Raw genomic sequence first — 24820 nt, forward strand, 5'->3', positions numbered from 1 at the left:
TATTAGCTGATGATTTGAAAGGGATATGCACCTTTGTCCGCAAATCCCAACTGCACGGGCAATGAGGTCATACGAAGAAAGGCGGGCACTGCTATTCAAAAGAACACCGCGCTGACAAATACACGTTGCCCCGAAGGGCCGATTTTTAATTTCCTTCCGTCTGCTGACCACCAGGTGCAATTGAAACCCACGTAAGATGTCAAGATGCCTTCTGCAGCGTTCATTAATTGAATACACGAACGTCAAGTTTGTCTTCAACCGATCTCATTTCTGGTGGAGGTCCTGGTTATTATTATTTTGAAGTTTCTTATTAGGTTCTATTCTAACCCGTTGTTCAACCGGTCTCAACAAATTTAGCTTGGCAGCATCGTACCCTGAAAATATGATAGCGTATTGTCTAAAATAGGACATTGTAAAATCCCATCCGATAATGCGGCCTTGTGAAATAACAAAGCACACACGGTTGACATTTCTGGCCGTGACTGCGCGGCATCGTTCGCGGCGGCGGCATAATTGGAGCCGAGAGGGAGGCCGCATAACTTGAGATCCTGCCCGAGCGTTCGGCCGAGTTGAGTTCACTCTGACGTGCGTTTTTAAAAGGTTGCATTAAAGCAAAACGCGGTTCGACGCGCGCGCAAATACGCGCATCTCGAGCTTGTTACCAACGACGGAAGCCACAATTCATTCCGTCGTTAGATTCGATACGGCCACGGAGGTCCTGAATTCAAACATTTTTATTCAACGGGTAAACGACTGTAGAGCAAGAGAAAATAACTACGCCGTTAGCATCATTGCCACGTGCAAATGAACATTCAGCAGTTCACCCTCACGTTTGAGCCAAAAATGAGGCGCACGTTTGAGGTTCCGCTCCAAAGCATGATTATCTTCTGACTGTTCGATGTTTTCATGCTGCCATGTTCCAATTATGGAATGGCAGTCGGAGCTTAAAAACCAGAACTCAAATGAAGACCAGTTTTTCCTCAAGACGGCGTGCGTCATGTGTTCTTCAACGCCATGGTAACGGTGACTACAAACAAAACAACAACAACTCTTTTTGGCGCACATATTTCCGCAAGTGTTGGTCCTCACTGTTTCTGCTACAAATTCCCCCCGCCCCCCTACCGTTCTCCCTGGACTATCCTCCACCGCCGTCATCAATCATTTGTTTCAAACATTCCTTTCCTCTGCGGCTGAAGAGAACCCGAACACAGTTCAACGACTCCTGCCTGCCGGCTGTCGGTCCATTAATGGCGGCGTGAGTGTCCCGGTGGTGAGAAACCAGAGGCCAGCTTCTGTTACAAAATCTTGGGATCAGACAAACGCCACAAACCCGGAAGTTTGATTTGATTTCGCCGGGAAGTCCTTCTCTCATGTTTGCGCGCACCCGGTTCGCAGTGACTCCCTAACACTTTGTTTATCGCAAGCTTCCTCTGCTCAGCTGAATTTGAAAGTGTCTCCTGCACACGAATGCCTCTCTGGCAGTGAATAAAATGAGGCCACGTGATCTGAAGTTAAGCAAATCCACCTTCAAAAATTAAGGGATCCTTGAAGACAATTTCCACTGCAAGCTCGGCATGGTGATTTTGTTACGTCATAGAGATGCGTGATAAGTGGCTCGCAATCAACGGGCCACATCTTTTATCAAAGGACATGGGGATTTGTAAGAGGGGGAAATATTTCACCTCCTGCGCAGATTTGCCCTTTGGAAATTCTGCAAAGACCTGCACAAAACATTTTTTGGCTATGTCTAAAAATGATTTAAACCGCGCAGTCTTTTCAACACAGACAAGCATGGGTAAAAGGAAAAAAAAAAGGGTGCAAAACAATTGTCTTATTTAAGAAAATGTTGTTTGTGATCTCCAGGAGAGCCAGCGAGTCCGTCCGAGTTGCACATCGGCCTCGTACCTCATTTTCCGCTCACAGGTATGTTTTTTTTAAAAAATTGTATATTTTGCTGATGTTTGTTTTCTGCCACTCTCGCTCTTGACGTGGCCGAGGAGAGCCAGCGAGACCGTCCGAGTTGCCCAGCGGTCTCTGCACGGGGGTCGGAAAATAAAAGCACCCAAACGGACTCCAGTTGAGCAATACCAGAATACAATTTTTAATGTATAATTCCTTAATTTTGAAGGCCACATGTTTATTTGTATGTTAAATGTGAGTTCAAAAGAAGATCTCAGAATCACGTGTTCAAATTGAGGAAACGAAATTAAATGAACTTCATTTAACTCATTCACTCCCAATGACGTTTTTAAACGTCTTTTCAGACTTGGTCTAGAATTGGCCGGTACTGAATGAGTTAATAATCAGTTGTGTTGCTTTCTACTTTTGCATACTCGTCAGTGCACACCAGTGAGGGGTTACTAACGTTACGACCAAAAGACACAAACAGTTATCATATCATAGCGCAAACTCTTCAGCACAAGTTTACAGGCCCTCGTTTCCCCAACGGGAATTGACAACGTGAGGTGTCATATTTGCGCATGGCCGGCGTCCACTCATCTGTTCTTACTTAGTTCTCACCACGTGAATGTCAACACCCTGACAAAAGTCCGCAAGTGGCTGTGCAAGTTTGAGCTGCGCATCAAATCTGGATCCCTTTTGCTTCTTCACACTAAGATCACGTATTCACTTCACAGGCGCGATGCGCCGTCAACAGCTTGCAACTCTCTCCGGGGGGGGGGGGGGGGGGGGGGGGGGGGGGGGTTTAGATGAGAAAAAATAAGCACCTTGTTTTTTGGAAAATGTTATCTCTAGATTTCAGCGTTGTCATAACGGTCCACATTCTCACGGGGGACACAGCCAAAAAGACTTGGAAGACCCGACAGGAAAGAGCCTCTTTAACAAATGCACCTAACTACAGAAAGAGCAAGAAGAACAGAGATGAAAGTTGGATGTTTACACAGAGGAACAGAGAAAGGAATGCACAAAGTACGCTGACGCGGTAACCGCCATCTCTGGGAAGTATTAGGAATTTCCAAGAAAATGAAGGCATTGAGAAATGTTGATGGCAACGCAGCAGCACACGATGATGTTAACTTTGCTCACGGGTGCCCGAACTGTTTATTTATTTATTTATTTATTTTTTTTGAGAGCCACATGCATAAAAATGGAAGGATAAAAGGGCCACTTTAAATTTCTAAAACGTTTTGAAGCATGCTAAAATCATCCAAGAAAGCAATTCTGTATTGTTTATATTGTCTGGTTCGTCAGCTTTCTGTTAAAGGTGAAGTTTTTTTGGGGCGGCCAACGGCCCCCTATCTCACGGGATAGATCCAGCTGATCCAGCTCTGCACTTAACAGCAGCCAAAGCCACCTCCACATTCGGAACCAAAAAAGAACAACCATGCGGCACATGTCAAATATCATTTTTTGTGTATATAGGGGGGGGGGGGGGGGGGGGAGAGAGAGAGGAGAGAGAGAGAGAGAGAGAGAGAGAGAGAGAGAGAGAGAGAGAGAGAGAGAGAGAGAGAGAGAGAGAGAGAGAGAGAGAGAGGAGAGAGAGAGAGAGAGAGAGAGAGAGAGAGAGATGAGAGAGAGAGAGAGAGAGGAGAGAGAGTTTTTCTTTTTTTTTTTTTTTGCTCATGTCCTGGGCAAGGCTGCAAATGGCCCCCGGGGCTTAGCTCATAGTTGAATGACACCCAGCTGTTGTTGATCAGAGGACATCAACAACAGGATCAGAAGACATCGATTTTCGAGATTAGGCCAAACATTTTGACATGGATGTTTGGGATGACGACCAGTTCCTTCGGCTTAAGACTTTTTTCCCCCGAAAAATATAACATCGCTTTCCGCGACAGAAACTGGAGCTCCGAGTCAAGGTAGTAACCGTTCCAGGAAGGCCAGTCACGATGCTGAAATCTTCCCGGGACAATGACACACACCGTTGGCTTACTTCAACGAGTTTCCGATGACTCCGTGTTCATGTGGGGTGATGATTGACGGCAGTGCGGGTGCACCACACAGGAAGAAAACTGAGCTTGAGTCCTTCGCGTCATGTTTTTACCGGCAGCACGATGACCTCCTTATGCGCCTCAGCAATGTTAATTTGTTTACTTATCTCATGTCACGTGTTTGAGGGTCCACGCGGGGTTCATTTGGGAAGAGCCTTTGCATCCAATTCTGCTTTTGAGAGCCTTAGTTGCCCTTTTAAACAACTTGAAAACGACGAGTAAAATTGTCCGCAAATCGAACCACCGCCTTGTTTTGACTAGTTGGAATCCAGTGCAAGATTTTTCACAATTATAGTGTCATCTGCCAATGACGTGAAAACCAACTTTCTGAGAGCAAAGGAGATCCCTTTCACCGAAATGTATTGAATGTGGTCCGCAAGTAGCTGAGTCACGATCCGGAAGAGGTACGGAGAGACGGCGCAACCCGGCCATAACCCTCTGGACAACCCAAATCTAGAGGAAGTCGTGTTCCATTAACTTGCCATGCATGTTTCTGAAATGTGGAAGGAAACCGGAGTACCTGGAAAAAACCCACCACGGTGAGAAAACCCAACGGAAGGCCCCAGCTGGAATCGAACCCTGCACCCTTGCACTGTGAGGCGGATGTCGCCCACTGTACCACCCTATTACCAATGCGTTTCTTTGTCAAGAATTTCTACTTTTGGGGTCTTGCTGGCTGGGGGAAAAAAAATTGCGAAAAATTTCAAAGGTGACATTTTTTTTCAATTCGGCATGCTTTGAAACAGAGCAATCGCAACAATTTTTGCTTGTGTCGAGTCCAATGTTTTTAGATAAATATATTATGAACTTATATGTAGCCCCCCCCCCGCCCCCCGCGTAATATTGTACAAAAAAATAGCCTTCCCGCATGAATTGCCCGAAGATTTCTCAGTGGTACAGTGAAAAATGAAGGGAAATATTTCAAGACATTAACTGAACGATGGTGGTGGCTTTGCACAATTGCGCACTGCTACCACCAAGCGGCAGGTAACATTATTTATTAGGCTCATGTGACGCCATGTTGTTTCAAAGCGTGTTTTTTTTTTCTTTCCTTACACGAACACAACAGTCAACGCTCAAGTAACCCTTGGGTGATTTTCCCAATCCTCCTCATGGATGTTTAAAGTATTTATTGTCAGACACAATCACATTTTTTCGGCAGATGAATGCCGCAGATGCTTTAAAAAAAGGTAACCAGCACCAAAATGACTCATTTTGGAGCTCGGAGAGAGGTCCTCCCCTTCCTGTGGCCTGCAAGGCAGGGGCGGAGCTTGTCTTAGGGGCGGAGCTTGTCTTAGGGGCGTCAACTCCCGTACGCCTTGTCACTTTGTACACGTCAGCATTCAATGAGGTGTGGAGTTAGAGAAGATGCAACACATCCGTCAGACTTCCCGTTCCGAGCAGTGCTCGCTGTCAAGCTACATTGCAGCCGGGGTAAGTCTGGGAGAAGCTAACTTTTCACACGACGACATTTGTACTCGTGTGAAGCCTTAATTCGGCTCCTTTCTTCTCACAGGCGTTCAAAGAAAGCAGCAACGCGTGTGGCCGCTGGCACGGTGTGAAAAGTTAGTTGAATGTTCAACACACGTGACGCCAAATTGCAACTTTCTAGATAATGTGTGCCGCCGGTGATCAAACCTTGTTTTACTGAGCTTTCCAAAATGAGGTTGCGACTGGCTAAAAAGAATGTGCTGGTGCTTTTGGTCGTTTCCTTTTTCGTTGGGACCCTTTTGGTTTCCACGCGTGTGCTGTCAATTTCAGAGAACGACGCCAGTGGCTCGAATAATCCAGCTCGTCGAGGCACACGCTCAAGTAACACCATTAAGTTCGACTTTTCCGGGTCACTGTCAGACCTGACGCAATCCGTCTACAGCGCAAATCACAAACAACATATTTTAAACGCCGAGCGGTTTCCAGGGGAGCCCCAACTGGTGCTGGTCGTCCAGGTCCACAACCGACCGGAATACCTGCAGCTTCTCATCAACTCCCTGGAGAAAGCCGCAGAGGTCCGCCGCTTCCTCCTCATCTTCAGCCATGACTATTTTTCAGCGGAAATCAACGCCATTGTGAAAGGGATCGCATTCTGCAAGGTCCTGCAAATTTATTTCCCGTTCAGCGCTCAGCTGTATCCCGCTGAATTTCCTGGGCAGGATCCACGGGACTGCCCATGGAACTCATCCAAAGACGATGCCATCAAAACGGGATGCCTCAATGCGGAGCACCCAGACTCTTACGGCCACTACAGACAAGCCTCCGTCACTCAAACCAAACATCACTGGTGGTGGAAGTTGCATTTTGTGTGGGAGCGAGTGCGAGCGATGCAGGGCTACAGCGGACCGGTCATATTTCTGGAAGAGGACAACTACATTTTACCAGACTTTTTCCACTTCTATAAGTTAATGCTTGAGTTCGGGAAGAGTAGTTGCCGGGATTGTGATTTGCTGGCTTTGGGAAACCATAATGACTTCACCGGCTTCCCCACGCTGTCGAACAAGGTATTGACCACAGGGTGGTTGTCCACGAAACACAACATCGGCATGGCCGTCTCCAGAGAGATGTACTACAAGCTGATGGGCTGTAGCGACCAATTCTGCACCTACGACGATTACAACTGGGACTGGACGCTGCAGCACCTTTCGGCTACCTGCATCGCAAAGCCTATCAAAGTGCTGGTGGCGCAGGGCTCTCGGGTTCTTCACACCGGAGATTGTGGGCTGCACCAGAAGCAGAACTGCAAGCCAGAATGGGCCTCGCAAAAGGTTGAGGAGACGCTGAAGATGGCTCAAGGTGCCCTTTTCCCTCCTTCTCTTGTCCTTACGTCTTCCGAAGCAGCTCAGCACAAGGACCACATGAAGAATGGAGGATGGGGAGATGTCCGAGACCATATTCTATGCAATAACTATGCCAAACGACTTTAAAGTCTGCCCTTACTGTGACATGTATTTAAAAAAAAAAAAAAGGTCCATTCTGCACATTTTTCCAACTTACACATTTGCTAGTGAGGGTTCAAGAGTCGTTACTGTGTGTTTTTAACGCTTGACGGGTCTTGACAAGCAAATCAAGTCCAAGCGTGTTGGGCATACTTTTGCAAAGATGTGTCATTGCCAAAGACTGTTCATAATGTGAATATTCTTTGTTAATAATGTTAGTCTATCGTGCTATTGGTCTGTGAAAGGCGAGCATCTAGACCAGGGTGAAACCCGCCTTTTGTCCAAAGTTAGCTCTACCACTTACCCCGGTAATCCTTATTAGGATAAGCGGTATAAAATGGATGGATGCTTTACCTATTCCAAACCTTTTGAGCATTTTTTTCCATGATTGACAGCATGTTTGACACAAGTGTGTCATGTCTCGCACTGCATCTGTGAAATTCACTCGCTTTGTTTATAGTTGTGCTTTCATCGGTACAATTTCAAGTGCAGTTAAAACATGGAAGGGATGAAAATGTTAAACTGACGCACATAATGCAAGTTACTGAATACTGCAAAGTCAACAGTGACGGCTTGATTTATTGACCCCCCCCCCCCCCCCCCCCCCCGTGTTTGCTCTTGAAGCGGCAGAAAAGTGTCCTTTTGGAACTTTGTCCCAACGGATCCCAAACTGCATTTGCGATACAAACAAAAGTGAAAAATGCCTTAATGTGAATTGTTTTGGCAGTGTAAAGCTGAAGTTTAACACTGTCCTTATTCATGATGGTAATTTTTGGTTCATCTGACCAGTAGTGCCTTTTGATTGTTCCTTCATACCTCAGCCGAGTGTCAAGAAAGCATTTAGGATTTGTCTGAAATGTTATAAAAGGAGTCGGGGATTAATGTAATTATTTTGCAGATGTGTATTATTTGAAATGAACAGTGACATCTTGTTTGTTGGACAACGAGCTACGCTAGATGGTGCACTGATTAGATTCTCAACTCTATTTAGTCATTCTCGGTGCAGAATATACTGAACATGCTGTATCCTACAAATAACAGCCTCTGATATTAATGTGTTGATTCTCAAGTCGGTGGCGTGGCGCAGATATACATTTTTGTCTTGACTAATTTTGGAAAATTGTAATACCTCTTTATTGATGATCAATATTTTTTTTCACAGTGGAAAAAAAATATATATATATTTTCCCTATTCATTTGTGGTAAAAGTACTTCCTGCTTCCGGGGGTTTAACGAGTACAGTACTGATTGGAGTGTTAGTTGAGTGTTTATTAGATTTTTAAAAAGTGTGAAAAGGGGACAATTCACAGGGAATTGGCTTTCTGTTGCTTGTTCCTCTTCACAAAGAGATGGTTCTCCTCAAAGCCTGCCCACAGACCAACTGTCAAACACCAAGTCAAGCTCGCTATTCTGAGTTTTGCCACGCTGCGGACAGTGCGGCACACCGAATTTCTCCGGCCAAAACTTTGTAGCCATGCTGGGCAAAGATCCAGACCCACAAGCCATGGCCCCTGTGACATTGTAACACTCCTCAATGCCCAAAATGACTAATTGAGTTGCATTCAGATTAGCATTGACACATTTAGCTTCTGATAAGAAGTATACAGTTGATTGCTCAGTGAAGTAGGAAGTGGTTGCAACGTCATTTGTGACGTCACCGAAGCAAGGTCCGGCCCACTGCTTCGCTATTGGTCGGCTATCGAGTCGCAAGCGGAGGTACCATGACTACTTCAGTCCCAGTTTATTTCCGGAAGTAACTTGTCACTTTCCGCCACTTTACCAAAAACAAACGTCACGAAGATTGGTAAGTATTTAACCCAATATTTTACACGTTGTATTACATGTTGGTGATGTGAAGAATAGGTCGATGTATTATTATCGTTTTGGATAAAACCAGCGTTAATGTTAGCCGATAGCTGTTCTCCAATCTCCGTAATTTGTGTAATCCTAACGTAATCGTTTCTTTTTGAGACAACGATACAATGTGCAAATAATTAATTGAGGCCCAGTGAAAATTTTGTAGTAGAAAAGGGATTCGTGTGTGTGTTGTGTTGTTTTTGTGTCGTCTTAGTAGAGGAACGGCGAGTTAACTGTTAGCTATTAGCTAGCGCAAGCTATCTTCCCTGGAATTAAGTCGTCGAAACTTATCCACGTCAAACATTTCTCAATCGAATGTCAATGCATGACTCAAGTATTAACATTTTTCATGTTTACTGTTGCAGCCATTATTGGCGTGCCCTCACCCAGGAGATGGCACACTGGTTTCACCGAAACCCTCTGAAGGCGACAGCGCCCGTCTCCTTTAATTTTTATGGTGTAGCAGGGAGCCCCGCTGCCAATAAAATCTGCAAGTATGTCTGATGTGTTGATATAATAATGATAGTGTCATCAAATCTGGACGTGGGTATTTCTAATGGTGATAAAACATTGGTTGCTATGTTGATCTTAAACTGTGCGGTCTCCCGATTAAGATCTTTCAGCCAGCCCAATGCTCTGCATGACATGGTTTCCTGTTTGATCAAGAAACGCCATCTAACGATTGACGTGTTGTTCACAAATGCAGTGACCTAAGGACAACCAGAGCAAGGCTGCTGGAAATGTTCACGGATGTCACCTGCAACGCGGAGATGATGAAAAGTGCCACAGATGCATACTTCTCCCTCCTGCAATGTTAGTTGTCACAGTCACACAAAATCCCCCAAAAGAATTTGTCAAATATAGTGTGTGCCACTGTTAATCAGATCATCTGAACTACAATGCATTTTTGTTCCTAAAATTGCGACATTCGCTGCGACAGATAATGTGGCCCGATTAGTCGCCGGACGAATAGACCACTTTGTTCACTTGACAATTTGTAGTATCGTCAAGCACACAGAAGTCGGGCGTCTTGCTAAATGAATCATTTGGGGACAAACCAAACCTTGTTGAAGTGCGCTTCCTGATCCGACAGGCTTCATTGTCTCCTTGGATGGAACTACACAGGACAACAAGATGAGATACATTCAGAACTTCAAATGGACTGATACTTTACAAGGGAACACACCGAGGTACGCGTCAATTGTCGGAAGCCTTTCCACTCCCACTCTAGCAACATGCCGTACCTCAGTTGATGACTTTGTTTTAACGTTGCCCTTGTTCCGCGCTGCGGTCCAAGTGCCCAACAGGATGCGGTTTTCGAGCTGGTCTCCATGGCCTTCAACGTCGCGCTCTGGTACACCAAGTTCGCCTCCAGACTTGCCGGAAAAGAAAAGTACGTGTTTGTGTCATTGTCTTGAAACATTACTAAAGGTGACCTGCTTTAAACTGTTTTTTTTAAATTTTTTTTAAACATTTTTCATTTTTGACAGCGTGTCAGAGGACGAAGCAAAAGTTGTTCACCGCAGCCTGAAAGTGGCTGCCGGAATCTTCAAAAATCTTCGGGTAACGGAGACGTCGTCACAAAATGTCTTTCGCGTGCTGCCATGATGACTTAATATGAAAACAAAATGGAGGAAATGGTTGTGATTTTCTGATAGGAGGCCCACATCCCTCGTCTCATCACCCCTGCAGAAAAAGGGAGGGACCTGGATCCCAGAGTGATTGACGCCTACATGATCCAGTCTCAGGCAGAAGCTCAAGAAGGTTTGTTCTGCCGTTACTGGAAAACAGGCGCTTGCCTCAAATTGGATTGTTATCTTCTCCTCAGAAGTTCCTGAGGCAACAAACTCAAAGAGAATTTGCTCGCAGTCTTGACGAGCATATTTGATTATGCAAACATTGTTGTTCCTCCGCAGTGACCATCGCCAGAGCCATTGAACTGAAGCACAACGCCTCAATTGTCGCCGCGTTGGCATCGGAGACGGCAAACTTTTATCAGAAAGCCGGTGAGCGTTTCGGGACCGGATTCGTTTCGTTATCGTCATTTGTCAAGTTGTTTTAAGTCCGTCGTGTCCATTCCGATGTGACTCGCGGCAGTGCAGTCGAACCTCGTGACGACGTACTTTCGGGGACGTAACGAATCTTGTCGCGGGGCAGTTAGCTTCCTGCGGTCCGTCCTAACGAAGGCCTTTTCAAAATGAACAACGTGAAATCGGGAGAAATGTGAACGTCGCAAACAGGTGCGTTGCAAAGAGGTTCGACCGCACCGAAGCGACGGTTCGTTATGATGAAAACCTGCCGATTTTGTCTCCAGACCACACTCTGAACACTTTGGAGCCCGAGTACAGCGGCAAGTGGAGGAAGTATCTCCAGCTGAAGTTCTTCTTCTACATGGCTTATGTAAGTTTGTTTGCTCGCCTGAGGGTTCGATGTACTATGCGATGTCATATTCTCAGCAGTGTGGTGGGCAACACTTTTGCGTTTGCAGGCGTATTGCTATCACGGACAGACACTGCTGGCGAATGATAAGTGTGGCGAGGCGATCCGATCTCTCCAAGAAGCAGAAAAGGGTATTTGCCTCGCTTTGAATTACTGTACGTCTCGGCAAAAATAAGTTTGGAATTTTTGGAACGGTAGCTCGCTCTTTGACGTCAAGTCAAGCAGGTTGTGCAACTCGCGCAGTCTCAAGTCACCCCCGTTGAGCCTCAAAAAAATGAAAAAGCCAAGTAATGACGCACCGTACAAGTTGAAAATGGAAACGTGGCTGCAAAACGATATTTGCTGTTGAACCTTGAGTACAGTGCATCACCACACAGGCCTGGTTGTTCTCAGATTGGTCTGTACAGGCCCAAATTCTCACTTTTGCTCACTTGACTGGCTGCCTTCCTCATTGAAATAAAGGACTTTTCTTTTTTTTGGTAGCGTATTCCCGGGCTGAAGAACTGTGTAAAGACTATCGTCACACCAAAGGTCCGGGCACCACGGCCAAACCATCTGAGCAGCTTTTCTTCCTCAAACTGGGTGGCTTCATTAAGAACACACTGGAAAAGTGCCAGAGAGAGAATGGCTTCATGTGAGTAACGCACACATACACACCACGCGCACATAAGCTGTGACGTGCGACGTAGCAACTGCCAAAAAAAAAAAAGGTTTGGTTCTTGTGAAATCATATCACCATTGACACAATTCACCGTAAGCATTTATTTGGTGCGCATTATTTTCTCCCAGATACTTCCACAAGGTCCCGGCTGAACCTCCCCAGCTAGAGTTGAAGGCAAACTATGGCCTGGTCGAGCCAGTCCCCTTTGAACTGCCGCCCCCCAGTGAGCAGTGTACTCCCGAAGTTTATGCCACCTTTGACCTGACCAAGGGAGCCAAAAATGACAAGGTCATAAAACTCGCCTTCAATGATTTTTTTTTGTTTGTTTGTTTTCCCCCGGGTTTGGTGCCGCAATTCAAATTATTCCTAGTAATCATGTTTATTGTGCCTTTTTTCCCCCTCCAGGCAAAGCTTAAAGAGGAAGATGTGAAACCAATGAAGGAACCTGATTTAAAGCCCCAGAAGGACACGGGCTGCGCCATTTCCTAAATTCATTTGAGTCATTCCTCTCATGATGCAGTAGCATCCAGTATCCACACAAGTTATCCTCTTACATGTATGCTGGAATGTTTTGTGTATTCCGATGTAACCGCCATCGTTATTGCCATTGCCAGTTATGGTTCTTTTTAGAGCTCATAGTAAAGACCGAGTATTTGTGGCATTTGATTGAAACTGTGCCCCGTTATGTAAACCTTTAAGTGTACTCGGCTCAGACTTTGTCATTCAGCCTGAGGTAGCTGGGTTTATTCTTCTTCAAATTCACTCCAAGAAATTTATGACTAAAAGTCATATCATTTTACATGAATGTAAATCCATAATGGATAAACAAAATAAATCAGACTGATGACCTAATTTAGTGTATTGTAGGTGAAGCGGTTTCCAATAATGTTAGTTCACAAGCGTAGGCGTTTTTTTTTTTTTTTTGGACCTACCATGGATCTGTCGGTTTACTAATCAAGAATAAAAACCAAAAAACAAGATGGCTTATTCTTGGGATTTTGCCCCTCATAATCATAGTTCCTTATTTCTTCATTTTCTGGATATTTTAGGGTACAACTTAAAACCAACGGTATCAAATTCAGTGTGACTCCAAAAATATTGTCCACCTTATTTTTTTTGTAATATTCTTCATACGTAACAATTGCCTTGCATAAACTGCTGACTTATGTTTTTACTCTTTTCTTGCTGAGGAAGCAGCGTTAATAGTTAACACTACGTGCACTGTATGCTATTTGGTGGCGTTCCCCTGAGACTTGAGTGCAAATGCAAATAGACAGTTAAAGGAAGCGCTCTTACGATCTGCTTGACCGACAATTATCATATCCTCACAGACTCCCCAGTTGGATTTCAATCGAAGTGAGCTGAAGCACAGCCAGTCAAATTGTGTACATTGTTGTATGCTATAATTGTGTTGTATGCTACTCACAACATTTTTGTCTCCAGGCTCGATGGCGACGGTCACAGTGAAAAAATGGGAATGCTGGCAAAATTCTACAAAACATGAATGCAATGCGAGAAACAATTTTCTTCGCTTTGGAACCGATCGATGGTTGTTTTGTATTTTCATCAAGACACTTGTTCATCAGTAAAGGTAGACATCACGTGGTTCGTGCTCACAAATGAAAATCATTGCAAACTACCTGTTGTAATTTATGTAAACTGTATCACAATCAATATTAAATCACAATTATAACTAATTCCTTGTATGTGTTTTGGGATTTATGTCATTGTATTAGAGCATCCTGTACACACATTTTTTATTTTTTTTTTGCAAGATGTAAAAGCTAATTAATTAATTTAATTTATGTAACAGAAGTGCCCCAGAGGAATTACTGTTTCTTGCTAGTTTGCTAGTTACTTAGCAAACATTTTGTACCATCTCAATATTTATTGTTTTGTGTTTTTTGTTATTGTAAAGTGTCCTTGGGTGTCTTGAAAGGCGCTTATAAATAAAATCTATTATTATTATTATTATCACAGTAGCAGTGTTAAATATATTAGCTGTCAGTGGCTGTATACAGAACACGAGTGTTTCCTAAACATTTATAATCCATGCAAAATGGATTATAAATGGTGATAAAAATTACAAGAGGACAAGCGTTTCTGACTCTTAAAAAAGTTATCCGACGAGGATGGGATTCGAACCCACGCGTGCAGAGCACAATGGATTAGCAGTCCATCGCCTTAACCACTCGGCCACCTCGTCTTGTGACTCATCCCTTAACATGTATATCTAAGTATAGATAGCCTCATATAAAGCTTCGATATCTAACCAACTTTGCTGCCATTTTTTTTACGAAAAAACACTTCCAACACGTCAATGCTAACATATTTCCCAGAGCATTTACTGTGACGTTCACATTGAACGCATTTAAGTTCAGTTCAACAAAAAAAAAAAACGAAGATGCATAAGCAATCGATTACATTTGCGTCTTATCACCAATTATTGTTAAACTACACAGAGACAAATCGACAATAACATCATCATAGCCCGATATTATAACATCTTCCAGTTTTGCAAACGTTAAGACTCTCGCGCGTCCTCTCGTGGTATCACAAGAACACTACAACTCTTAAGTGTCAAAGCACAATACGGGCCCATCAGATGAGAACTGAATTTGACATTCATTTGGCTTCATTTGCAGGCCTGTGTTCAATAATCTTGCCTGGCGAATCCGTCAACCGGTTGGTAGACATCAAGCCCTTCGTTGATCGAGGGCGGCTTTCATCGGACTATAACTGAAGTTTGAAAGTTAGCTTCATATGTCTGAACTAAATGAATAAAAAGTCGGTTCTTTCCAAAGAACTTTGTGAGTGCAGGGCTTTTGGTTTTGATGCTCTCCCCTCTTGAAATAAAGACATGTTATTGATCTGTGAGGGAAACATGTGGACAGGATCATAAAAATAATTTCGTTCAGCACCATTATCTCTACACCTCGGACTTCAGACACGCCACTCCAAACTGCCACCTTCAGAAGTTCCCCGATGACTCTGCGATTGTTGGCCTCATTACAGAAGGGGACGATCGGGAGTACAGGGGACTGACGAAGGACTTTGTGGACTGGTGCCAGCAGAATCTCCTCCAGATCAACCCTAGGAAAACTAAGGAGTTGGTTGTGGATTTCTGCAGGAAACGGTCCTCACCAGCACCGATGAACATCCAGGGTATGGACATAGAGAGGGTGACCTCCTACAAGTACCTAGGTGTTCTTCTGAACAACAAACTGGACTGGTCTACAAACACGGACACCCTGATTAGGAAAGGACAGAGGAAACTGAGGTCTTTTGGGGTTCAGGGGTCGCTCCTTAAGACTTTCTATAACTCGGTGGTGGCCTCGGCCATCCATTATGGCGTTGTCTGCTGGTCAGGCAGCATCTCAGGCCGGGACAGAAAGAGACTGGAGCGACTGGTCAGGAAGGCCAGTTCTGTCCTGGGCTGCTCCCTTGACACTCTGGAGGAGGTGGGCAACAGAAGGATGCTAACTAAGCTAAAAGCTATGATGGACAGTCCCTTCCACCCTCTCCAGCCCGCCCTGACAGCACTTGGTAGCTCAGAGACTGTTACACCCGCGCTGCAAGAAGGAGAGATACAGACGCTCGTTCCTACCGACTGCTGAATAAAAATAACAACAATAATAATAATAATTAAATGATGTGAAAAACAATTGTAAATAGCACTGCGATTGATCCATTTTGTATTTATATTGCACTTAATTGAACGGTGTTTGTTTGTTTTTTCTTCTTTCTTCTTTCTACCCACATTCTTGCTGCTGGAGGCTGTAAATTTCCCCAGTGCGGGACAAATAAAGGATATCTTATCTTATGGAGAGTGGTCCCAAGTCGATCGCGAGGGATTTGGAGGGTCATGGGGAAAAAAAAAAAGATTTTTGTATCAGTGTGCGTGTTATTAATATTCTACATTTTTGTGCTAGTGCACACTGCACCCTGAGCATCCTATCAGTCCCACTTTTACAAAAAAAAAAAAGTTTCTAAAAATAAAATTAAAATGAAAAAAAGCAGGTGACCCGCATCACCGGAAGTTGTAATCAATCGGCAGTCTGCACATGCATCAAGCGTCGACGTCTCACTTTTGCTTGTTTGTTTGTTTTGTTTGTTTGTCCTCATGCAAAGTTGGTTTAACCTGCAATCGACCGATGGCACTGGCAATGGGAATCTGAAGTGCCAGAAGAAAAATGTTCAAACGATACGCGTGAGCGACGTTAGTGACGTTGTTGCACCGAAGACGCCGCAGGAGGGCGTCCCATGCCGCCGGGTCAGGACTCCAACTCAGGTAGGCAGTGATTTTACTTTTCGCAAACTCACAAACCATTGTCTCTACTTTTCAGTCTTGTTCATTTTAGAATCTGTTATGGCTGTTGCTCATCGTGGCATGCGTGAGTGCGTGCGTATGCGTGCACTTGCAGTAACGTGTTGATCGCGGGAGGTTGTTTGCTTGAAAAGCAGATCTTCGGTTAAGAAAGGTTGGGCAGCCTTGGTGTGATGCAGAGATAATGAAGGAAAACGACACTATACTCGCACCAGGATACATGACGTTCCATTTCTGTACGTCGGAGCGACATACAGAAATTATTATTAGTTTATCAGAAACCTGTGGCACATTCAGCACGTAGCCTGAAATCGCAGTGCCCCCGTTTGCCAATGAAAGGAATGAGAGTCAGAGTCAGTTAAAGAAAATCACAGCGCCTTCCCTGAGACATGCATTTTTTTTAAAATTCACGACATGTTGAAGAATAAGGAGCAGAAAGTGGTGTCAACATTCATTTGCCTTTCGTGCATGTGGTTGATGTTTTCTGTTTCTCATTTTGTTTTGTCGAATCCCCCTGAGAAAGTAAACAGAAAAGATCAATCGTTTACATTCGATCCCATTGCATCATTTGGCACAGTTGTGAATAAATCCGATTTGCAAGTGTACCTTTATGAGCCTCAGTAGTTCATCTCGAACCTGCGATTAGTAACACACATAAACACATAACTCGACTCGCTGTACACATTCTACAGTTTGACTTGCCGTTTTAATGAAAGACACCAACCTTCTGCTCTGCCAAACAGCCCGACAGCAAAATCGAAAGTCCCTGCAAGACGAGCGCAAAATAAACGTGAAATCACTGGAATGGCACAGAGATGATTAGCGTTTCTTTTCATGTTGCTTTGAGTTCCGTCGAAGCGGTTTCTTGGGGTTTTTGGAAAATATGGAGAACGGCTTATGAGATGTCGATGTCGCGCTTCCCCTTTGAGGCTAATCTAATAGAAAGTGATCCCAGAGAGAGCAATTTGGGCCCATTTGAGATCCCAAGTACCGTTACTCCTCTTTTGTCACCCATAGGGAGACAATTTAGTCTTTATGAAATCGAAAATGAGAACAGCCAGCGGTTGGCCTATCTTCACATTTTGTGTCCACCTGAGGATTGGACATCGTGTGTGTGTGTGTGTGTGCGTGTGTTGAAAGTACCTGAAACGAATTGAGGATGCAAAAACTGTAGTTCACGACAGTATAAAAGGGATCTTTGCGGTCCGTGATGTACAAAAAGTATCCGACAATCCACGTTAGTCCCAAGACTGGCGTCAAAAAGACCACGGCTTTGACGATGCGTTTGGCCGTTTCCCGGCGGTCCGTCTCCACGCCATCGAGGACCGGCGCCTTCATCAGCGTGGCGATAACCACCGCCACGCAACAAAGATTTGTCACGATAACGGTTCCCACCGGGAGGAGAAAAGAGGACAAGGAGCTCTGGAAGGCTTTCCCGGGAACGAGCCAACAACTGTCGTCGTGGTAAGGCGTGTCGCTGTTTTGACAGTAAATGTAAGTGGAGCCCACGATGAGCATCGGGCAGACGTAGCCCACCATGCTGGAGAGAAACATGAAAACCCGTTTGCTCAGCGGCTTGAACACAAAGACCAAATGGTGGACCAGCGTCACGCTCATGCACAGCATCCAGCAGAATGCCGCCAAGAAAAAGAGATGCTTGCAGACGGCCACGACTTCGCACCAGGCGGGACGCTCGGAAAGATCCGCGAAGGAGGAAACCAAGAAGGCGCAGTGGGCCAGCAAGAGAAAAAGGGCCATATTCACCATGACGGTGTGATAGAAATGCGAAAGGTCCGTTTTGACCACCGCTGACCACACCAGAAACTGACTGAGAAGAAAGAGAGCCAAGGAGAAAATGGACACGATCAGACCGACTGCGGTGAGGACAACGAGGCTTCGCGGAGCGTCGTCGCCAAAGCCCCACAGGGCGGAGAACGCGGACAAGTGGTTGCACACGCAGAGGGTGCGATTTCCGGCGCCGGTCACCACCGTGCAGCCTTCTTCCGACCATCTCCCCGTGGCCTTCCAGTACACGCAGAAAGTGTTTCTGGGCTCGGCTCGCTCCCCGAAGAAGTCCAAACTGATCGTTGGCGACGGCTCATCCTCGTCTTCCAGCGTCGCGGCTACTATGAGCGGCGCCGGCTCTGTGTGGCGGAAGTCGTTTTGTAATTTATCCGTCAGATTCCTCACACCGAGTAGTTTCACGAATCCCGAGGAGCCGTTTCTTGTCACGACGACCACGCTGCCCAACAAAGTCACGTTGCAGTTACGGGCCGGGCAGAAGTTGAGGGCGAAATTGCGAGTGGTCAAATTGGTTTGATCTCTGTCGATTTGGATGTTCCTCACTAAACGTTCCACGGCCCCGAGGTAACTTGAGGACAGGTTGTGAATGACGGAGTCGTTGACTCCCTCCCAGGTTGGGGCCAACAGATTACTTGCTGCCTGTGTAAAGTCCTGAAATGCAAAACAAAACGTGGTTGGCTTTGAAACCGTTTCGAGACGTCGGCTTTTGTCTGTCGGTGAGGGAACAAAAACGAACATGCAAGACACCGTTCTTCAGGGGAATGCGCTCTGATGCGTCGGCCATCAACTCAAGAATGCGGACGGACGCCGTCAGGTCAGCCATGTTGCCATTTGAATTTGACACGGAACTGTTCCGAAGTCCGGCAAAAATAGCAATCGACACCTCCGCAGTTGCCCCCTGTCCTTCCACGAACCTCTAGAAACGTGCAAAAAAAGAAAAAGAAAAATGTCATTCAGCTATCGGAGATGTTTGTCATGTTCCTGTGAACTTGTGTGTAAATCGATTGTCTTATTCTGCTTCGTCGCCTGATCGTTGAATTCTGGATACCCGATGATGCGCTTGGCTCGCGTGTCTAGAACAGTTGTTCAGCTGCGCAATTTTTCCGAAATAGACTCCGAGAGCGGTCCGTGCTACGCTAACCATTTGGAAACTCGGGAGTGTCGCTGGAATGTACTGTTCCGGTTATTCAGAGCGCCACAAAATAGGAGTGCCAGAGCACGCTCTCGAACTGAGCAGCCGCAGCGTCGGGGAGGAAAAATGAGGGGATTTTAAAAACCTCAGTCATCATTTGTGGACTGTGACTACAGCTCCAGCTCACTAGAAATGGAATTGACTGAATTTTATTGGCTCAAGTGGTTGCACGGTGTATTGGGCATCTGGATGCGAGTACTTCCTGTGAAAGTGCGACACGTGCGTTACCTCGGCCGCTTTCGTAAGGTTGAACAAATGGTGGCTGACACATTTGGAGAACACTGGCTGCCAATCTTTTCCTTGACACGTGCGTGACTCGTAGCCAACTCTGCCTTCCGGACATGTGCGCTTAATCACCGTTTCTCCATCTGGGGTCTTTGGCCACAAATCACCCTCTTCTTCGCAAAATGTGTGACCGGCTGCGGGGAAAGATAAGAATCATTATTGATGGCGAAGTAATGTTCGGATATTGTGACAATTCGGAAAAAGAAAAAAAAAAAAAAAGATCTGTCCTGCGGAAAGAAACACTGTAAAGCTAAATGTTGTGTACCGTAAATGACTGGAATGTCCAGTCTTGCGCTTTTGCGTTGATCCTTGACGTTTTTAAATGTGACAGTCACGTAATGGGCGTCCCTCTCTTCCTGGCAGCTGATTGCAACTTTGAAACGGTAGCCCAAAGAATCTGCAGTGGCTGTAAACAAACACACGTCAGTTTCAGGACCATGGAAAAGGTGTGCGGTTCAGAGCCTGAAATTTGCAACGACAAGACAGTCTGTCTTGAGTCCAGAAGTCATAGATATTGTGATCATTTGTGATATTTTTGGGTTACAGCTAAAATCTGCTCAGTTTGTGACCAGCAGTTGGCATTGGAGGGCTCCTCCTCGAGCCTCGCACCTGTTGGTCATGGCGTCATTCGCTTTTCTGTGAGAAGGACCGTCATGGCTTTTAGTTTCTTGTTGCTTTGGTTTATTGCGGTTTTCAGGACTTTTTTTCGATGTACTTTTTCCAGTTTCCTGTAAGTGTTTTTGTTCATGGATTCGGTTCAGTACAGCCTGCTTCTCCTGCCTCCCTGCTTTTTTTTTTTTTTTTTTTTTTTGGTCCTCGACTATGACACCCAAAAGGACTGAAATAAATAAGCTGTCCAGATGTTTGATGTCGATCTTACATTGCATTTCATTTCCACCTCTGTAGCTCCAGCAGACTTGATAGGCCTCATTGTCCTTGCGGACGGTGGCCGTTAGATCCACCGTCACATTTTCAGTGCTTGGTCTTTTTGAGCAGTCCACAGTCACGGGTTTGGCTGTCATGTAGATCTCTTCAGGCAGAGGTGCCACTCTTAGTACTGTGGTTGCCGTATGACTGAATGTCCCGCTGGTGAATTCACATTCATACACGCCTGCGGTGATGAGCAGACACAAATGCTCACTTGTCATACTGGAGACTATTTGATCAACAAAAAAAGTTTTCCTTCAACAGTGTATGATGTACGTAGCAGAACATGATGAGGTGGAATGATGTTCACGAGCCAATAAATGTAAATGATGACAGGGGATGACTTTAAGACAGGGGTGGGCAAACTTTTTGGCTCGGGGGCCGCTTTGACTTTTAAAATTTGACAGAAGGGCCAGGTCAGCACGAGCTATGGTACATTAAAAAAAAAAACTGCATTTGTTGACAGTCCTTATCAAACATCAACAGAACAAAAGCATGAAAGTACGATATTAATATACTTTTTTTAAATGACAAAAGTGTTGTTGATGACCTATTTTAGCCTGTGCATCGCTGCAGATGGGTTGTGATCAGACCAGTAGAAGTAGAGCGATACAGAGGTACTAGGTGGTCGAAAAGATTGCCCCGCCCCCCCCACCCCCGTGTTCTGCAACTTCAAGTCAATGCGCCACCTGGCGGTGAAATGCCTGTCATTACAAGTCCAATTGAAATGAATGCAATCATTCACATCGAACCTTAATTGTGGACCAACCTTCGGTGGGCCGGATTAAAAAGACCAACGGGCCGGATTCGGCCCGCCGGCCGTAGTTTGCCCACCACCGCTTTAAGAAATCTCCGTACTCACCTGCCCAGAGACTTGTTACGTTTTGAAGTGTGACGGCAGTGCAAGACTTCTGTTCTTCTGTGGCGCAGTTTGAATGCAGTTTGACCACGCTGCCGTTGTGAAGCTCAAAGGGCTCATTCCGCTTGATTTTCCAGCCCGAGCTGTTCGACGCCTCCTCAAAAGTGCATTTCAGTGTCGACTCGGACAGGTTGGGTAGGAAAGGTTCTGTCGGCTCGATGGTCACCATCCCTACGAGAGAACGAAAGTCCCGAAAATCTCGGCTCAACCCGACTGGAGTGACGGGCATCTCCTCAAAGCAAAGCCTTCCGGCGCACTTCAAACCTCGGTGACACGATTAAGACCAAGAAAGGCCGCTGCGCCCCCAAAGAGCGGATACCCCGCACCCAGAAGGCACAGTCTGCTTGACTTTGACTTGCCTACAGATTTGATCCTGAAAACGGCCCCAAGGTTGCCTTCCAAAGTCGACACGACGCTTTGGAGTTTCGCCATGTCACATTTGACGCTGAGATCCACCTCAAAGTCCACGGAACAGTTGGACAGCCTTGAAGATGGAGAAATGCTCAAAAACCCCAACGTCACTTCCATTGTTTTCAGACTACGGCTTCTTTTTCACTCGGCAAAAATTAATACAAAAGACTTGATACTAGTCCACCGATACTGTGTTGCGTTTCAATGTGTCACACCAGTGATATTTCAATGTCATGAAATACGATCGATGTTGCTCAGTACCGTACCTCAGGCCGATAATGTTCAGGCGTTGAAAACCGTGAAGTTCTTGAAAGGCCGTATGAAGCTTTCAAAAGAAAATCGGGAAGAATTGCGTTTTAAGTTTCCTATATATACAGTATATATATTTAATATTGTGTACCTGTTGAGTTTTGTTTGAATCCCACGTGGTTCCTGTCAGTGTTGCTGTTCCAGTGAGTTGGACTGTCGAGATGACAAAGGGAGATTTTGCTCAGTTCAGACCTCACCGTCCTCATCATCCGAGAGGATTCCTGTAAAGTCCGTCTGGAGATCGGCTCAGCAGTCCTCCGTTACCTCGGACCTTGGCAATGCAAACTGATGCGATTGCCAAGACGTTGCGTTTGCACGGAGTGTCACTGCAGCAGTTGAGCTTGTCGCACACCTCGTTGCTCCAAATGTAGCCATCGGAACAGTTACAAGTGTGCTCATCTTCCAGAGCTACGCACTCTGGAATGGCAACACGGGCTGTTTTTTGACATGCATACAAAAACATTTTCCATCCCAGTGGCGGTAGATTTCGACTCTATTGCTCCGGATGACCTTGCTTTCTCATTCCAATATTCTTTAGCGTGTGGGACTGGATTGCAATCTTCTCCGTTGTCCCTTGGCGTCGGACAAAACAAGTTCATCTGTAATTTGGAGGATGTACCTGCAACCATTTCACCGACAAGCGTCACCGCGTAGAATGTTCCAGTGTCATCGGTCAGCCGGAGGTTGCTTCTCGCCTTCAAAACTGACAGGATGCTCTGTGCTTGTACTGTGACGTTACTTTCCACCAACACATCAGCGTTGTAGGACGTCCCTAGAGAAATATAAGTCACGTCTTTGGAAGTTAACGTGTGGTATCTTCATAAATAGAGAATACCGTACAGCCATCAGATTTCGTCGATACTATCGGCCAATTTTATTCAATAACACCCAAGCCTACGAAGTTGAGATTCGAATCCATGTGAGGCAGACAGATGTTGGTGGGCGGGGGGGGGGTCGGAATTTTTTTTGAAGTTTAAACTTGGCCGTTGGACCGGAAATGTTCTAAAAATATTGGTGGAACATATGAGCAGTTCATAAGAAGGACAGGAAAACTGAAGTGTTTGTAATACATACCATCGGCAGAAGCCTGCAAATCAAACAAACGATATATTTAGAAATGACTTACTACATATCCACTATTCCACTATTTGTTTAAAACAAGAAAAAAAAAAAATTGGGACTTTTTGAAAGGTGACTCTGTTGTTGGCCCTTTTCCACTGCACTTGTACTCGTGCGAGTCCCTGACTGCTATGCTAAGTTGCCTCGCAGTTGCTTCCAGTGCATTATTATCATTCTTATTATTCATAGTGCAGGCACCGGTGACGTTTTGACGCTCGACGATGACGTCATGACGTCGCTCCTACTTGGCTCTCTGCCGGTGGAAAAGCACTTTTTTGGGGCATTGTTAGCAGCACTCTTTTCTGTGGTACGTCCAATTCACGAGACCCATCGATTTCCACTTCACAGGGGCTTTTGAATTCCCACTCGTCTAAATTGATACAAAAAAATCAAATCAATCCCAGAAACAATCAATGTGAAGAAGCATCATTACCTGATAGTACGTGGCTAAAGATCCCAGCAGATACACTAACACGGTTGAAGACATTGTGTTCCTAATGGAGAAATATCACAATTCAATCAGCAATGCATTACAATTAGAGGAGGAGGGTGCAGACTGAGGCTTGTTGTCACGGTGCAATCATCCTTACCGCCAGAGGGCGCAGTTGTCCATTGTTGAACCGACACCGAGCGCAGCCGACAACAATTTAATTTCTGGTCCATTTATTGTACCCCATCATGCTTTAGGAACCTTTTGTACCCTAAGACGAATCACTTTACCGACTTAAAACGAAGACAATCCTACTTTACCCCAAAAGTGCACTCCAAGTATAATGCCGATCTGGTCTAATCATTAAACAGAAGAGTGACGCTGAATTTGTTTTCCTGCTTCTCGAAACAGTGCTGCATTCACTCTTCTCCCCAGCTGCGATGCCACAAAGTTTGAATTGAGCAGGCCACACTCACCTCATTGCTTGTCGCCTCACAACATGGTTACGTGTTTTGTTTTTTTTCCCTCCTCATCAATTTGACAATACTTTTATTCAAATAGACACGCATCCTATTATGTGCATTTACGTCAGTTATAACCGCACTGTAGGACGCGGACAAAATCTCACCTACAGAGAAATACAATCATGTGCAGGACCACTAAATAATTATGGATAGATATTAGCGACAAAAACAGGATACTTGAGTAGATGGCTATACTAAAAAACGATTGATTTGTATGCATTGGTACATCCCGTCGTGCGGACTCGGGCTCCCTGGCCCCCGTAATTTAAGCCAAGTGTCTCGAACTTGGCTCTTAAACCGGACAGTGATTTAAAATTGGACCGGCAATTTGGTGCCGGTGTTCAGTCAAATCCTAATTTCCTCCTTGAACGTCTATCAAGTCATGCCCGAGGAATCGCTTTGCGCAGATCATCCCTTCATTGCAAAAATGTCCGGCACAGCATCGTTGCTACAGATGAATGGAACTTCTTTAACTTTCGGGGGAAGCTGAGTTGCATGAATGTTATCCACGGAAAAAAAACGATTCTCACCTTTCAGCAGCAACTGGTGTCGAGAAGCATACTGCGAATGCGCGGTCCATCCAAGATTGATCCAAATTCATGACGGTGGCGGAGACGCTCTGTGGCCTTTGTACTGAATCACCCGTCACAATTTGCATGTTTTATGACAGAATCGCTCGTACAGCCTTTTCATGATTTACAAGGGCTTAATATTTGTCTACCAAATCAAATTTTCAC

General features: G+C 45.3%; 3 protein-coding genes and 1 non-coding gene across 5 annotated transcripts; 2 read left to right on the forward strand and 2 right to left on the reverse strand.

Annotated features, from left to right (window-relative positions):
* Positions 1-3976: 3976 nt before the first annotated feature.
* Positions 3977-8072, forward strand: LOC147187431 (alpha-1,6-mannosyl-glycoprotein 2-beta-N-acetylglucosaminyltransferase-like). Of its 2 annotated transcripts, XM_086099963.1 has the most exons (3): positions 3977-5384; positions 5467-5515; positions 5712-8072. In XM_086099963.1, the coding sequence occupies exons 1-3, from the start codon at positions 5319-5321 to the stop codon at positions 6866-6868; spliced, it is 1272 nt and encodes a 423-aa protein (XP_085956089.1). In that variant the 5' UTR covers positions 3977-5318; the 3' UTR covers positions 6869-8072. The 2 variants fall into 2 exon arrangements, with proteins under 2 accessions (XP_085956089.1, XP_085956091.1); XM_086099965.1 differs by having other exon boundaries at positions 3982-5384; positions 5467-8072.
* A 158-nt stretch (positions 8073-8230) lies between these two features.
* LOC147187432 (BRO1 domain-containing protein BROX-like) lies at positions 8231-13534 on the forward strand. Its single transcript, XM_086099966.1, has 13 exons — positions 8231-8684; positions 9103-9231; positions 9444-9550; positions 9831-9927; positions 10035-10130; positions 10228-10300; positions 10396-10501; positions 10654-10743; positions 11052-11137; positions 11226-11307; positions 11660-11810; positions 11966-12125; positions 12243-13534. The coding sequence occupies exons 2-13, from the start codon at positions 9131-9133 to the stop codon at positions 12324-12326; spliced, it is 1233 nt and encodes a 410-aa protein (XP_085956092.1). The 5' UTR covers positions 8231-8684; positions 9103-9130; the 3' UTR covers positions 12327-13534.
* A 427-nt stretch (positions 13535-13961) lies between these two features.
* Positions 13962-14043, reverse strand: trnas-gcu (transfer RNA serine (anticodon GCU)). The gene has a single exon. It is a non-coding gene; the product is annotated as a tRNA-Ser (tRNA).
* A 2499-nt stretch (positions 14044-16542) lies between these two features.
* Positions 16543-23742, reverse strand: LOC147187434 (adhesion G protein-coupled receptor F3-like). Its single transcript, XM_086101046.1, has 15 exons — positions 23720-23742; positions 22645-22826; positions 22275-22445; positions 22102-22163; positions 21968-22026; positions 21650-21774; positions 21234-21461; positions 20325-20555; positions 19710-19850; positions 19388-19578; positions 18704-18883; positions 17308-18618; positions 16889-16930; positions 16771-16800; positions 16543-16678 (listed from the first exon to the last, which is right to left on the reverse strand). Exons 1-15 carry the CDS (start codon positions 23740-23742, stop codon positions 16616-16618), a joined length of 3039 nt encoding a protein of 1012 aa, XP_085957172.1. The 3' UTR covers positions 16543-16615.
* Between the last annotated feature and the right edge of the window lie 1078 nt (positions 23743-24820).

Source organism: Hippocampus guttulatus, chromosome 20, assembly GCF_054856545.1.
Source record: "Hippocampus guttulatus isolate MCC_2025c chromosome 20, RoL_Hgut_1.0, whole genome shotgun sequence".
Classification (NCBI taxonomy): Eukaryota; Metazoa; Chordata; class Actinopteri; order Syngnathiformes; family Syngnathidae; genus Hippocampus; species Hippocampus guttulatus.